This window comes from Netta rufina (genome assembly GCF_964035555.1).
Source record: "Netta rufina genome assembly, chromosome: 1".
Lineage (NCBI taxonomy): Eukaryota > Metazoa > Chordata > Aves > Anseriformes > Anatidae > Netta > Netta rufina.
Genome location: NC_140123.1, coordinates 111199053 through 111214961, shown reverse-complemented (window position 1 = coordinate 111214961; position 15909 = coordinate 111199053). Strand labels below are relative to the sequence as shown.

General features: G+C 43.6%; 2 protein-coding genes across 3 annotated transcripts in view; one reads left to right on the top strand and one right to left on the bottom strand.

Annotated features, from left to right (window-relative positions):
• Positions 1 to 280: 280 nt before the first annotated feature.
• MPC2 (mitochondrial pyruvate carrier 2) lies at positions 281 to 7638 on the top strand. The gene is made up of 5 exons (XM_084307006.1): positions 281 to 491; positions 2740 to 2780; positions 4946 to 5030; positions 6075 to 6186; positions 6848 to 7638. The coding sequence occupies exons 1-5, from the start codon at positions 386 to 388 to the stop codon at positions 6903 to 6905; spliced, it is 402 nt and encodes a 133-aa protein (XP_084163132.1). The 5' UTR covers positions 281 to 385; the 3' UTR covers positions 6906 to 7638.
• Positions 7639 to 9069: 1431 nt separating this feature from the next.
• Positions 9070 to 15909, bottom strand: part of MPZL1 (myelin protein zero like 1) — a 40775-nt gene continuing 33935 nt past the window's right edge. For both annotated transcript variants that reach the window (XM_084284525.1, XM_084284526.1), the window contains one exon: positions 9070 to 14272. In XM_084284525.1, coding sequence (XP_084140651.1) covers positions 14171 to 14272 — 102 coding nt within the window. In that variant the 3' untranslated portion in view covers positions 9070 to 14170. The remainder of the gene's footprint in view (positions 14273 to 15909) is intronic.

The following is a 15909-nucleotide window of genomic DNA, read 5'->3' as shown; positions in this document are numbered from 1 at the left end:
CCCCGACGGTGAAGCTACGCCCCCAGGGAGCGCTGCCCCGCCCGGGAAGTGACGGACGGGGTGAAGCCGTGCAGCGCGCGGCCATCTTGGGGTTGGGCGCCGGCCATCTTGGCGGGCCGCCATCTTTGAGGCGGGAGCGGGCCGGCGCTCTCGCCCTTCCCGCGGAAGGCCGGGACGGCTCCTCCCACCTGCGCGAGGCGGGCGGGGCGGCCGCAGCCAATCGCGCCGCGCCCCTCCCTCCGCCCCCCGGCGACTCCACCAATCAGCGCGGTCGCGGGCGGCGGTGGGCGGGGCTTCGGCTGACCCGGCGTGTGGCACCGAGCGGCGCGACCGGAGCGGAGCGGAGCGGAGCAGATCGGAGCGGGGGGCTCCCGCCGGGCACAAGATGGCGGCCGCCGCGGCGGGGCTGCGCGCCTCGTACCACCGCCTGCTGGACCGCATCGAGCTGGTGCTGCCGCCAAGACTGCGGCCCTTCTACAACCACCCGGCGGGTAACGGCCCAAGCGAGGCGAGGGGTCACCTTGGGAGCGGGAGCGGGGACGGGGACGGGGCTGGGGCTGCGCCGCTTGTGTCTCTCGGAGATAAGCGAGTTCTGGGCTGGTTTAGGGCCGGCTCCTCCAAGTGCCGCCCTCACTACGCCCTAAATCGCTTGCAGCAAGCGAAGGACAATGCTCGCTTCTTCCCCGGCACAAAGGAAGCTGCCAGGAGAACGCCTGGCCCTCTGACAAGCCGTTATGTTTGTTTTTTTTTTTTAATTTATTTACACACATGATGTCCTCTGGTAGTGTCCTTGCTCTGACGTGCTGCTGCCAAATTCATCCTTGAAAATTCCTGGGTGTCGGCATCTAGGGCGAGCTCTCGCTGCCTGGCAAGTCTTGTTTACGGGCATGCCTCAGGGAGAGGTATCTCCTGACGGCACTCAGCAGCCCTCCCTCACAAAAAGCTTGGCACCAGCCGCTTCTGACTTGTGTAGTCCGTAGCTTTGAGCTTTCAAGTTACCTAATGTTACTAAAAAATAACATCAGATGTCTTGAAAATCTTACAGCTTGTTTAGGGAATGTCGTTTTGATCGCTTGTGCGCCATCCCCCCAGTTCTCTGGTACTCCAAATTTGAATTTCTGCTTCAGAAGAAAATAGATGATAGCAATTAAATCTACTTTTGTGGAACCTCCGTAAGTTGGATTTATAAAGAGCTGTATTTGCAGCCTGATACAGAAATATTAAGTAGCTGCCTAAGAGAATAATGACTGAATTTTTTACCCTGGAGAACAAAAATCATGTGTAGGGTGAAACGTTCTGTTCTTAACGCGAGAAGTCATCTGCTGGTAGCTATTAACTGCTGTTTTAAACTTGATCGCTGTCACGAGCCATGTGGGTCTTTGGAGGGCTTTATGCAAAGCTGCCAAGGCCATTTTTGTTGCAGTTATGCTGCCCTTCTACAGGGCTTAGTTGGCTTTAAGGTTATGGAGCAACTGATATTCACAACAATAAGCCTGATCCTGCAAAGTGTAAGTGGCTTCACAGGTGCTTGCTGCAGAAACCTGACAGTTAATTTTTCCCAGTTACTGTTTCAAACCTGTTTTAAAACACACAGTATGAAGAGTTACTGTAGGGCCTTTATTAGGCTGAATTGTTAGTAAAAAATTAGCACGCGTAAAAAGCAAACAACCAAAGTCCTGGTGTTTATAATGTATACTTAAAAGCTTTGAACCATAATATGTAACGTATTAAAGCGAAAACTTGGCTTCATCTCGCATGTCATCTGAGGGCTGAGCAGTGGCCTACAGGACCTAAAAGTGAATGTGGTTTGATGAAATCAGAAGCAGTGCTTTGACTGTACCCCAGCGCAACAGGTTCATATCTTGGGTTGTGGTCCCTCATCTGAAGACTTTCGGCGATAGTCCTAGGTTAACGACTTCTGATGGTCTGTGTGTTATAGGTGTGGCATTGCGGTGCATTGTGTTAACCAACCAGCTGCCATTTTAGCACCACAGAGGGAGATTTTACCCTCCAGATCCCATTAGGTTGATTTTTCTCCCTTTCTTTCCATACATCTGTTCCTCTTCTCCCGTAATCCTCCTTTGACTATTGGTAGAAAACTGGAGTGGGAGGTCGATTGGGTGAGAAGTATTGTTTCTGCTAGACAAACATGGTTATTCGGAGATGCATGTTAGTGGTCCACGAGAGCACCCTGATACCTGTATTTGCAATTTGTACTCTTTAAATTTCTAATGCTGCTGTGTAGGATGTCTTCTGTAGCATGAAGAGATGTGTTGAGATTTGGAAAGGGAAGGAGGGACTGACTTGTTACAGTACCAGTAATAAAATACAATTTTGGGACTTCAGTTTACAAGATTCAATTTACAAAGATTTCAAATGCTAATTCCATCAGTGCAGTTACAGATCATTATATAGAAACTGGCTTTATTCTTCCTGGCCTGATCTTAACTTTTTCGTTATAAATGCATCTTGTTTGCTTGAAAGTCCTTTTTTTGCAACAGAACATCTATTGCAAAACCCCATGGACTGATTATGTAACTGATGAAATGTGAGGATGAGATGATATAGCCTGTGCGGTGGTAGAAGCTGTTTTAATATATACATGTGTGTATTAGTTTAATTCATTATTAAAAATAAAAGAAAAAAAAAAAAAACACCTGACAACTCAAAACTTACTGTGGGCATTGCATTGTACCAACCAAATCTCACTGAGTAATTTCACCCTCTTTCCTCCCTCAGGTCCCAAAACAGTGTTTTTCTGGGCACCTATTATGAAATGGGTAAGTGTAAGATGCCAACTTATGTCTGGATGTTGATCAGAGGGTAATATGAAGTAACCCATTGGGCAAGCAATAGTTTCCCAGCAGGTATCTGAGCCTCCAGAAAGGTTTAATGCCAAGGCTCTAATTTTTAATATATATGGAGGAACAATAATCGTCTTAAAAACATGTGGTGCAACCTGCCATGGATATAAGGGCTAAAAAGAAACAAGGCTTTGTGGAAAAACTGCTCTACATCGAAAGTTTCATGAAAGCTTTCTTTTGTAAAACACTTGCTGTTGTTCAAGTAGGCGTCAGCTGGCATAGTTCAAAACTCTGAAAGCACATGTTTTGGACAGTAGTAGCTCTCTGCTTCTTGTGTGGTTCTGCTTCCCAATTCATCACCCCACCTGACCTGTGTTTGTGCGAGGTATGTGGCTAGTCCTAATTCACTGCTTCCCTCCTGGTTATTGTATTTGTACAGATAAAGTAAATGAGCTCTAAAATCATAAAGCTGCTCACTCTCCTTGTTTGATAACAAGCAAGGATATAACCTCCTCTTCCTATTGCCAGCTGCTTTGTAAGTGTGCTGTTGTGAAAACCCAGCTTCACATAGGCCATGGGCAACATGTTATGCACCAAGCTGCAGCTTGTTTTTGTTGTCAATCTGCTCTGCTGCTGCAGTAACTGTGGTTAACCTCCCCCTTTTTCAGAGGGTCTCCCAGACAGCATGCTCCTGAGCATACAGGCAACTCTTTTGAGCAGGTTTGCTGCCTGCTGCTGTATCACAAGAGCTAATACACAGGTGGTTTCTTCTTTTGTGAAAGTGCAGGACGGCCTCTCTAAGCTCACAGTGAAGTTCTTCACTGAGAAATTAAAATGACTTTTCCCCTACATGGCAAAGGCAAGTTGCCTTCCAAAAGCATTTACCCAAGTGGGCTGAAAACCTCTACCTCTGTGACACTACTGCAGCAACATCAACCCTGTTAAGTGAGGCAGCACACTAGTCTCTACCCTTAAAAACTATTCTCTTGGTTAGAGCACAACGTAGCCCTTAGTGGCAGTGAGATAAAAGCTTTCGGGCTTTTTTTGTTCATTTATTTTGGTGAAGCCCTATAACAGAACAACGAATTGCATTTCCAGTAGATGGCAATAACACAACAAAATAAATCAAACAGTATATTTGCTAGCAACGCTCTCAAATAGGTCAGTCGAGCTATTTGTCACTTCACTGGGAATTTTTCCACTGAAATTATATTTTAAAAAAAATCACTTCTACCTCTTCAGATGAAGTTGAGCGAAGACTGTATGGTGTCACGTGTACCTGTGTACCAACAATATCTTAGCCTGAGCTTTAGTAAGAAGGGTCTTATTTAGACAAGGTTCTACTTGCTGCATGAAAACCAATTAGTGCTTAAAGCAGCTGTGCTTAAGGTAACCTTGTTCTTAATCTAATACAAAGTTGCCACTGCCTGGGATTTTATTGCAAGCCAGTTGCACAGCCCCCGTAACTGTTCTTATATGCACCACAAGGGACTAGAAGGACACAGGGTCTCAAGGAGTAATTACTCTGCTCACACAATGCATCCCACCTCCTGCATAATGCACACAGAATAAACACTGAGCTTTAAGGTAACTTCACAGAATCACTGAATGGTCAAGGTCGGAAGGGGCCTCTGGAGACCACCTAGTCCAACCCTGCTGTGCAGGAGGGTTGCACAGGACCACATCCAGGTGGGTTTTGAGTATCACCACAGAAGGAGACTCCACAGCAGCTCTGGGCAACCTGTTTTGGTGCTCTGTCATCCTCACAGTAAAGAAGGCTTTCCTCATTTTCAAATGAAACTTCCTATTTCACTTTGTGCCTGCTGTTTATCATCCTGTTGCTGGGCACCACCAAAAACTGTCTGGCCCTGTCATCTTGACACCCTCCTTTCAGAAACCTACACATGTTGATCAGATCCCCCCGAGCCTCCTCTCCTCCAGGCTGAACAGGCCCAGCTCCCTCACCCATTGCTCGTATGAGAGAGGCTCTAGTCCCTTAATCATTTTAGCAGGTCTTCAGTGGACTCGTTCCAGGAACTCTGTGTCTCTCTTGTACTCAGGAAACTTCCCTTTGTGAAGCATTTGATATGTCATGGTATGTTGTGGTACTGGGTTTATGCTCAATGAATTTCTCTTTACAGGGCTTGGTGTGTGCTGGAATGGCTGATATGACCAGGCCAGCAGAAAAGCTCAGCACAGCCCAGTCTGCAGTGTTGATGGCCACAGGTAAAGCCAATGCACACCACACTTCTACAAAGCACCATCTGAGCTGTACTCATTCCTTTTTGAATTGGCAACACTAAGCCACTTCTTTAGGAAAGGCTCAGCTATAACATGCCAGATCTGACTGTTGCTTTTACATGGTAACTGTAAGACAGACCTGTACTTATTATTAAATCTGTAAGAGTCCTCTGATTATTTACAGTTTTATACAAGTGTCTGAATTTGGAATTGTCCAAAGTGAGTTTTTTGAGTTAGGATACAAATTTGGTCCCTTGAGTTACAATGATACCACTCATTCCAGTAAGGGATCTCCTTTACTTCAGGTCAAGAAATTTTGACATCAGTCCAGAACACAGTGGCTTTTTTAGAACAGGCTTGAAGGGATTAAACAATGCTAGAGTAATTACACTAATGTAACTGGAAAGGACTTCTGTGTGCTACAAGAACTTTTAGTGGTGTACAGACTACTGCACTGCTGTTTGCTATGAGTTTTCACACTGCCAAAACCAATATTCCATACTCGAGTTGTTCTACCAGATCTTGTCAGGGGTGAGACTTGTGACAAATAAAGCTGAAAATCAAAACTACAGCTGCCACCTTCTTCCTTCTCTGGACTTTGTCTTGATACATGACTCAATGCTATGTGCTGTGCATGATATGTAAAACTGGTGGCTTCTGTAATCTCTAAATGGGTGCAGCAAACTAGATACACTACAACAAAATGCCACTGCCCTAGAATTGTGCCAACATATTAAGGTTTATACTACTGTAGAGTACAGAAGATCTTAACATAAATCAGTCTTAGTATCAAATTATTGTCTGGTTACGTTATTTTGGAAAAATGCAGTACATACCTGTAGCTTTCCCACTGGCATTTGTTGTGCTTCTAACTGAGAAACAGCTAATTAGAAGAAAAACAGTTGTCCAACGTGAGTTGTAAAGCTTCTGTGTACTTCAACTGGCCGATGAGTCTGTCCTCAAGGTTAGGGGAATGTCTGAATATTTAACTACAAAGATGTAATGCCATTTAAACTTCTCATTCAACAGGCCTTATTTGGTCAAGGTACTCTCTGGTTATTATTCCTAAAAATTGGAGCCTGTTTGCTGTGAACTTCTTCGTTGGCTGTGCTGGTGGCTCTCAACTCTTCCGAATATGGAGGTATGTATTAAGAAGGACTTCTCTATGCGTTGTAATTAAGCACTCATGTCACCTAATCTTAACCATGAATTCATAAATTCCCCCAGTCTTTGTGTCAGTATAACAGGAAAGAAGAACTGAGCAATTAAACATTACAGCACTTTTTTGCTACACTTTTAGTTTTCCAGATGAGTAGGAGGAATGCTTCTAAATATTTTCATTATACCTAGAGCATGTTTTAAGAAGAGACCTATGTAAGGTTTCTAGGTTTAAGGAATTCTTTAAAAGCTGTAGGTCTGACTGACAAAAAGCCTAGACTACCTCATAAGCTTCATGCTTCTGTCAGCTTTCCCTGATGAATCTGATCAGTTCCAGCCATATCAAAGGGTTCTTAAGTAGAGCAGCATTTTGATTTTTCTTTTTCTTTTTTTTTTTTTTTTTTTTAAGTTATTTCTCGAGGGGAAAACTTGGAGTTCTCTGGCTCCTTCAGTACTGGAGAGAAGTAATGCAAACTAGCTCAGCAGCTAATTGGTAGCTTCTTACCTAAGCTAAGTTATACCTGGACTTGAGGGTAGAAACTCAGGATAGGAATTTGAAACCTCCTTTGCTGAATACATTGTTATGAAGATGCTGTTACTGTAACTGGAGCGCTATCCTCAATCTGTGTTTTTCTTTCCTACAGGTATAATCAGGAGCTAAAAGCAAAACAACAAGATCAGCTGCTGCAAAAAGATGCTTAACCCTTCAGGTCAAATCCAGCAACGCACAAACCCTTCCCCATGGGACCTAGCTTCACTAATTTTAACCTTTTTTCCTCTGAGAAAATGGATGGGGAAATCTAAATGTCTCAAAAGCAAGTGTTTTCTAAGTGCAAATAACAAAGTATCTCCATCCACTTAAATAAAGTGCAACCTTTTAAATTTAAGTAAAATCCTATGTCTTGTGTTAGGAAAGTTATGTTGTCTCTTTAAAAGAAACTGGTTGTGGATTGTGCCTTGAATTGTTTGTTTGGCCCTGCCTTATCTGACTCTGTTGAACACGTGGGAATGACATGGTATCAGTGACTGTCAGCCAAAGTCCCAGACGGAAGTAATTCTTTTCAAATGTCATGCTGAGACCCTGTGCGGGGTTATACCATATGTTCAGCAGCCAGTGACAGTGACACCTGCATTTTATTCTCTGATACTCTTCCTTGGTAGTTTAAGGATATTCTTTTCAGGTTCAAGTTATCTTGAATCAGGTTCAAGTTATGTATATCTTGATTTGTTTCTGGGCCACAGCCACCTTTATCAAGAGGAGGGCAAGCCTATACATGCCAGTAGTATGGGTTTTGGTTTGTTTTTTGTTGTTATTTTTTGTTTGTTTTTAAGTTTCTGTTATCCCCTACAGCTAGAGGGCACAACTAGATGGGCATATTTAAGTATCTGGTTCTTGGGAATGTGAAAAATAAATAGCCAAAACATCTGTTACTCACTTTCTGTGCCCTCCTTAAGTACATACAGATTTTCTGTAAAGTTGTGCAGTCAGGAAACTTGTACGTGTCAATTCTCCAAAACTTTGGAGGAAGTGGTTTGCTCTCATCTGTGGCATGTTTATGAATGAAACCTCTGAAAGTCTCCCTCTCTCCCTATTTAATTTCCTGTGAAGAGAGAAATGCACCAGAGCAAAGGCTATATGTTATGCTGCAAAAACCCCTCTGCTGCTGAGAAGCATAAAGCAGTCATGCTCAGAACATGGCATCTATCAGCTTCCCCTGGGATCAGAGGTCAGAGACCTCTTCTACTAAAGCTATCAGTAAATATCTGAGGGAAAAGAGATAACTGAGACAGGGTTGCTTCTTCAGTAAAGTGAATGCTTTGAAATACTGGAGTTTGGAATGGTCTCAGATTAAGTCTCTCCTCTGCCCTATGTATACTTACGTATAACTTATGTATAAAGTGTTAGCCAGTACAAAGTAATTGTGCAGGACAGCATTTTCCCTTCTTCTAAGATATGTGCCTGATACTCGGTCAGATCCCCTTTTTCAGAGGCTGTCCTGCCATGGAGGTGCTTCTCTCCTACCTGTATTCTGCTAGAGGCGTGTGCTGTCCCCTCAAACATTCTTACTTGCGTTATCTTAGTTCTCTTAGCTGAAGTGGTAATATACGGTATCATCTCAAACGGTGAACCCTCCAGCTGTGTGGTGTTTGCTCAGCTGACAGAGACTGCAGTGACTGAAGAACACTGCCAGGAAGAAAGGTAGTGTATTTCAGCCCCCCGACCCTTCCCAGTTCCTGACCAGATGAGACTCATCCAACAAACCAGTAATGGGAAAACAAAAGTGTATTAAAATATTCACAAGATTACAATAGAAAACATGAAAGTCCATTCAAGAAAAAATATCCAAGATAACTGTTTCCAGATGAGTCTGTAAAAGCAAAACCACTACCAGTCAATACCCTGGCTTTTCATGTAATCAGGACGTGCATTTCATATCTAGCTCCCTCACACAGATTATACACCTGTCTTACAGGTGTTTGCTCTCTTGCATACCTCCAAGATGGAGGGTTATGAGAAGTATCCTGTCTATGCTACCAGTTATATTTACCACGGAAAAAGAGCTGGCATTGTAGGGAGATAGAAGAGATTGCACAGCACACTGATAACAAAAGGCATTGAACTTCATTTTAGAGTGCAAAACCACTTTTACACGAAAGGGCTTAGTAGCTTTAGGGCAGTGAAGAGAAGGAAAGGAGAAGCCTCAAGAAGAGTACAAATGCTGAGCATCGTTAATATGATTTTGTAGTCTCCCATGTAAAATGTTACCTAAATATTAGCACCACAGTGGTATGGCCACAGCCCAGAAGTCTTACCCACCTTCACACCTTTGTCAGTTTACAGAGAAAACAATTCCATCACCTACTATACAGTAAGAATGTTTTGTATTTGAGGTCTTAGGTAGATACATTAATAATGCAAAATTCCAAGACAAGATTTTGAAACAGACTGAAAGTATTTTGGTTATAAATCAAACGGCCCACACTTTACCTCAATGAATCCACTCTAAGGCAATGCAGCTTCTAAGTTGCACATATACACGTACTGCAGTTACAAGACAGATGGTTACCTAAGCAGTTCTCACAGGTTTAAAAAAGTTAAAAACCTAATTCCAGTTTTTCTAGTCACAAACTGAAATAGCACTAAAGCTTTGAGAAAACAAAACCCTACAGTTCTCCGGTTATCAATGACACATCATGCAATTAATTAGAGGGAAATATGTGCCAGCCTGTAATGGCCTTGAATGCCATTCAATGAACAGGCTGGCCACCTCCCTCACAGAACAACTGCTAAAATCAAACAGAGCGATGGAGATTTGACATACCGAGTACAACTACTAATTTACGTAGATTGATACTTTATACGTAATCATCTTCAAAATCCATTTCTGCTGATCAGTAATAAGGAAGAAAATATTCACTGTTAGTATAGGCAAAACCTTCACTTTGCTGTACTGTTCAAAATTGGGGATGAGAAAAAGATGACTGATGCCATTCATGTTCTTGTCTCTAGAGGGTGCAAGCTGTCTTAGCAGCTAGAGCCCAGGCTGGTGCTCCAAAACTGCTCTACAGTAAGTACAAGGTCGCTTTTACATGTAAAAGCAAAGCCAGTTGATGTAATTTTTTCAGATTTCAGTAAAGCTTTCGATATGGCTTCTCACAGAATGCTACCTGGACAAAATGTCCAGCATACAGCTAGATACAGCTAGATAAAAACATAACACAATAGATGAACTATTGACTGACAGGTAGGGCTCAAAAGGTTATGGTAAATGGGGTTACATCAGGCTGCAGCCAGTCACCAGTGGGGTCCCCCAGAGCTCCATTTTAGGGCCAGTTCTTTTCAATGTTTTAATAAATGATTTGGATGTAGGACTAGAAGGTGTTTTGAGTAAGTTTGCTAATAATACTAAACTGGGAGGAGTTGTTGACTCTGTCAAAGGGTGGAAAGGCCTTGCAGAGAGATCTGGACAGATCGGAGAGATGGGCAATCACCAACCGCATGAAGTTTAACAAGAGCAAGTGCCAAGTCCTGCACCTGGGACAGGGCAACCCTGGCTATACGTACAGACTGGACGATGAGACGCTGGAGAGCAGCCCCGCAGAGAGGGATCTGGGGGTTGTAGTTGATAGCAAGCTGAATATGAGCCAGCAGTGTGCCCTGGCAGCCAGGAGGGCCAACCATATCCTGGGGTGCATCGAGCACAGCATTGCTGGTCGGTCAAGGGAGGTGATTGTCCCGCTCTACTCTGCGCTGGTGCGGCCTCACTTTGAGTACTGTGTGCAGTTCTGGGCACCACAGTACAAAAAGGACATTAAACTGTAGGAAACAACTTGTAAATCACACAGACCTTCCCCAGCTCCATCCGAGCCACACAGTACTTCTTTTCAAAATAGATGGACCCAAAAAGTACTAGCAGCAGTACTGGAACTGGTCAAGAACAACATGCTTCATTTTTCCTAGGAGTACATGCTGTTCATTTCCACCTGCAAAACAGCCTTGGAGAATTAAGAGAATAACAGCAGAGGACATAGAATTGAATTTCTGGTCACTATAACATCGGGATCTGATGACATTGACTGACTTTAACCTTTGCTTGCTACCCATCAAGGAAATTGGAAGTCCTCTGCACCTGAGACAAATAAGCCAGCTAAGCATCAGTCCTTTTCATCAGCACAGGTTACCACACCTGATTAAACAAGCTAAGACAACCTGACTGACAGAAAGTTCAAAACAGTTTTGTCTCATACTGCCTCAAGTTCTGTTGACTTCAGCCTGAATAAGTTAACAGCTACATTGTAGAAGCTGTCCATTCCAGCTAAGCAACTTTGTTCATGTTTCCATGACCGAAAAAAAATAATAAATCAACAGCCTTCACAGTGGAGAGGGATTCAGACCAATTTGTACTACTGCTCCTAGGGGTAAGGGAGTTTGTTTCTTTGAAAAAAAAATAAAAAACTCAACATTAATAAAAAATAATTCAAAATTCAATCTGTCTTCATACAGAGGATCCAAGAAGCTTTGCAATGAGACTCCTCAGTAGAGGTTCTATGAACATACCTGTAACTAAACAAAAACAATGACATATTTCCTATAGTTAGCACCAGAAGTAACAGTATTGTGCTCAGATTCTCCAGTATATTCCAAAAGAAAAAAAATATAAATAAAAATTCAGAGCCAAGGACAGACAGCCCTATTTTCTCAGAGCACTGAGTTTTTGATAGTTAAATTCATCACCCTCCTCCCTTCTACTCTAAAATGTCTAGGGAGAAAGAGACTGGGCGATGAGACGCTGGAGAGCAGCCTAGAAGAGAGGGATCTGGGGGTCGTGGTAGACAGCAAGTTGAATATGAGCCAGCAGTGTGCCCTGGCAGCCAGGAGGGCCAACCGTGTCCTGGGGTGCATCAAGCACGGCATCACTAGTAGGTCAAGGGAGGTGATTGTCCCGCTCTACTCTGCGCTGGTGCGGCCTCACCTCGAGTACTGTGTGCAGTTCTGGGCACCACAGTATAAAAAGGACATGAAACTGTTGGAAAGTGTCCAGAGGAGGGCTACGAAGATGGTGAAAGGCCTGGAGGGGAAGACGTACGAGGAACGGCTGAGGTCACTGGGCCTGTTCAGCCTGGAGAAGAGGAGGCTGAGGGGAGACCTCATCACAGTCTACAACTTCCTCGTAAGGGGGTGTCGAGAGGCAGGAGACCTTTTCTCCATTAACACCAGTGACAGGACCCGCGGGAACGGGGTTAAGCTGAGGCAGGGGAAATTTAGGCTGGACGTCAGGAGGGGGTTCTTCACAGAGGGGGTGGTTGCACACTGGAACAGGCTCCCCAGGGAAGTGGTCACTGCACCGAGCCTGGCTGAATTTAAGAAGAGATTGGACTGTGCACTTAGTCACATGGTCTGAACTTTTGGGTAGACCTGTGCGGTGTCAAGAGTTGGACTTGATGATCCTTAAGGGTCCCTTCCAACTCAGGATATTCTATGATTCTATGATTCTATGTAATGCACAGGCATAAGCACAGGCAGATCAAAATCAGGTTTCCCCATCAACCATATCAAAAGCTTTGTTACTTTGTAAGTGTAGAACAAATACTGGGGAGAAACAGCGTAGTTCATAGGGAAAGGAGCAGTAGGATTCACCCTGATTCTAGTGATGCTCCTTACAAAGGCAGGTGTTGTCAGGAAACCAGCCAAGTGTGATCCTGATGAGTGTGTACCCAACTTTGTTGGGAAAAATGACTGAAGAGGAAGCCAGACTCTTCTCACTAGTGCTCGCTGACAGGACAAAAGGAAGCAGACAGACGTTTAAAACCAGGATATTCCATCTGAACACATGGAAATGCTTTTTTACTTTAAGTGGCCAAACAGATTGCCCAGAGAGGTTGAAGAGTTTCCAACTGTGGAGATACTCAAAACCCAACTGGACATGGTCCTGGGCACCTGCTCTAGCTGAACAGGGACGGTTGGACCAGATGATCTCCAGAGATCCCTTCTAACTTCAACCATTCTGTGACTGATTTTGTGAAATAGATTGGATTAGGAAATGGCTGAAAATCAGAGAGAAGGGGTTATGGTAGATCAAGCTGAAAATTATCTACTGGTATAGAAAAGCCTACACCACATTAGGGTGTACAAAACAGAAATCCTTCTTACTATATGCTAGTCTGCAAAGACCTCAGTTGGAGTGCCACTTCAAGTCCTGAACACTGGATTTCAGGATACAAATGGGTCAGCTAAAGAAAGATTCTCCTCAGCAGAAAAGGACGATTTGAGATCCCTATCAATCTATGAGGAGTATAATCCTGAAACAAGAAGCTGGGAAATTGTATTCAAGTAGTAGACTTGCAGAGAGGAAGGAAATAAACTGCCCACCGCATCCTCTGTGCAAATAAAGGTTATGAAAACACACAAACAAACAAACAACAATAATGACGACAAAAAAAAAAAGGCAACAAAACAAAAGGGAAGCTCTAAATTTCTTCCAGAGGTCATTCAGCCTCCATTTAGAGGCTTTTGAGAACTGATAAAGCATCTCTTAGGAAGTGACAAAGGTATAATGGAGTGACAAGGGGGAGATGAGGGAATACTACAACTTCCAGAGCCCTCGGAGCCCATTTTGTTGTGCTTATATGAAGTGACACAGCTATGAGGAAGAAACATTTCATTGCCTCAGACTTTCAGTGAACTTTTCAACCACCTAGAGTTACTGTTTCTTATCCTTCTAGCTCGCTAGTTCTTCAGTTTTCACAGGTAAACTACAATTTCACAAAAGTCATTAGGTCGGCACTATTCCTGTACCTTAAAGGACTGGGCTTGAATATATGGGCTCGATACAGAAGTAAACAATTCTGCGACCTGTGTTACACAGGTCAGGTAGGCCTAAACATTTCCTTCACTTGCAGTGGTAAGATAACCGTTTCTGATAACTAGGAGTCACAATGTGGCTTACAAAACCAAGTGAGAATGTCTACCTCATGCAAGAAGGCAGCTTGTACTGAGAATCTGACCAAGGAAATATGAATACCCTGTGAAAGTTACCTTTATATTCACCTCAACAACAACAACAACAAAAAATAGGCCCCATAAGCAAAAAAAAAAAAAAAAAAAATCTCGAGGTCAACCTAAAATCTTAGTTATCTTCCAGTTTCTCCGTTAATAATCAAGATAAAAATATTTAAAAACTGTGATGTGAATTTCCACTTTCTCTCTCGTCATACAAGATACAAAAAGAATATTGGCAATTTATAAGCAGAATTCTTACCGCATTTCAACATGCAACATTGGTCTCACTTCTGTACGATTAAATAGACTATTTACACACAATTCATATATATCTTTCCCTCTGTATGCACATGCATTGGTCCTAGCCTAGGCATCAAAGGCCACATGTGAGTTCTCTGGGTCAAATTTTGTTTAAGCAATTCCAGTCTGAATGCGTGTTTTGCATTGGATAGGTTAGGATCTCATTTCAGTTCTTCCGAATATCAGCATAGACCACAGACTCTGACTTGTTAATCTTGTCGCTGTGCTGTCCTCCGGAGTGATCTAGCTGCGCGTAAATGACTGGGCCCTGAAAACAGAATAAAAAAGCACAATCAGTATTGCTCAGGATAGGTCATACCGCCCCTCCCTTCCGCAAGGGCTACAGCAAGACCAAAGCTAAAACAAGACCACACAGCTCTTATGACTGCTAGTGACACTTTAAAGCAAGTGGAATGAGCCCTCACCTATAAATGAGCTCTACTCTGCCACCTTGCTCTTATCGGGAGCGTGCCAAACAGCAGGATTTCCTCCATTTAATAATGCTAAGGCTGCTTGCCTTCTCACAAACAGCAAAATCCAGAATCCTTTGTTCTGGAAAGCAGCAGTTCTTAGATGTTGTGGTGCAGAGAAAGATACGTGGCTTAGTCATATGCATGCCAGATTTAATATTTTACAAGATAAACTATGCTACATATTTACCAGTAGATAGCAGAGTGTACTTCGTGTGCTTACTACCATTCAAGCCCTGTAAATCTCACCACAGCTGTACCACTTGGATATAATTGAGGGATAAAATAAACCTGCAGCCACCTCAGGACACCACAGTCACTTGATGGGATCAAGGCTCACACAGCAGCAAGCCAGAAAATACTAAAATGGTGCAGTAATGCAGAGTCTTACTTCACTTTTAAGCCAACCCAGCCCAGAGTTTAAAAAAAAAAAAAAAAAAAAAGTGTAAAACTGAATCCTTGGTCAGCTAAGCCATCAAGGCACTCTTTTGCTACCAACCAGTCCAATGTATGGTGCAGATCTGCAAAGAGAACTGCCGAAAACCATCACGCCAAACTTCACACATAAGGTGTGCTTGGCACCTTCTCGGGCCAGTCTTGTTCAGCACTGCCCAGCACTGACAGGTACTGCCAGGTTTTCCTTGAAAAGACTGCAACACAGCCACACACCTCTGCTATATCTGCTGGAGTAAAGTGGAGGACAGAAAAGCACCGTCTTTCAGCAGGGCATGCAAACACCCCAGCACTTTCCTAAAGGACCATGTCCTCCAAAACACAGCCCACAGGAAAGCAAGCTGCAGCTGTTCCAGATGGGCTGGGGGCAGGACTGCAGCCTACAAAGAGCAAGTGCCTGACAAGGTAAAGGTGGGACCTTTTTACGGAAAGGGCTGACCCGCAGCTCCAATTCTGCACACCACAACGGACAAGCACAGGGTGGAAGGCTGTGACCACCTACCAGATCTCTGAGGAGAGACCACACACAAACATTACCTGCACGGGAGAGAAAGGGACTGTTCTGTTAGGTGGAGGGAAGAGGGGGAAAATTGCAAGGACAGATCTTCTTGTTCAGTTGAGGGCTTTTGCCTCGAAACCATTTCACCCATTTAACTCCATTACTGTTTCCCTTAGGTCCAAGGGAGAAGAAGCTTTCACAGATATTTCTCCCATTCTCTTCTCTCCAGTACTTTTGGAATGCTGCCAAATTAGAAAGCATCTCTGTGGAACCGACACAGAAAGCCTTCCATCTATCTCCCAAAGCAATTAGCCAAAGATGAAAAGGAAATTTTCAAAGGCCCATAGGTACACTTCTGTACAGCTGTTTTCCTTCCAACACAAAGGCAAATCAGGCACCTGCCTCATTCTCCTTGAGAAGCAGTTTAAACCCAAACTTTCTTCCTTCCAGATAAAGCACTTCCCAAGTTATAAAGAAAAAGAG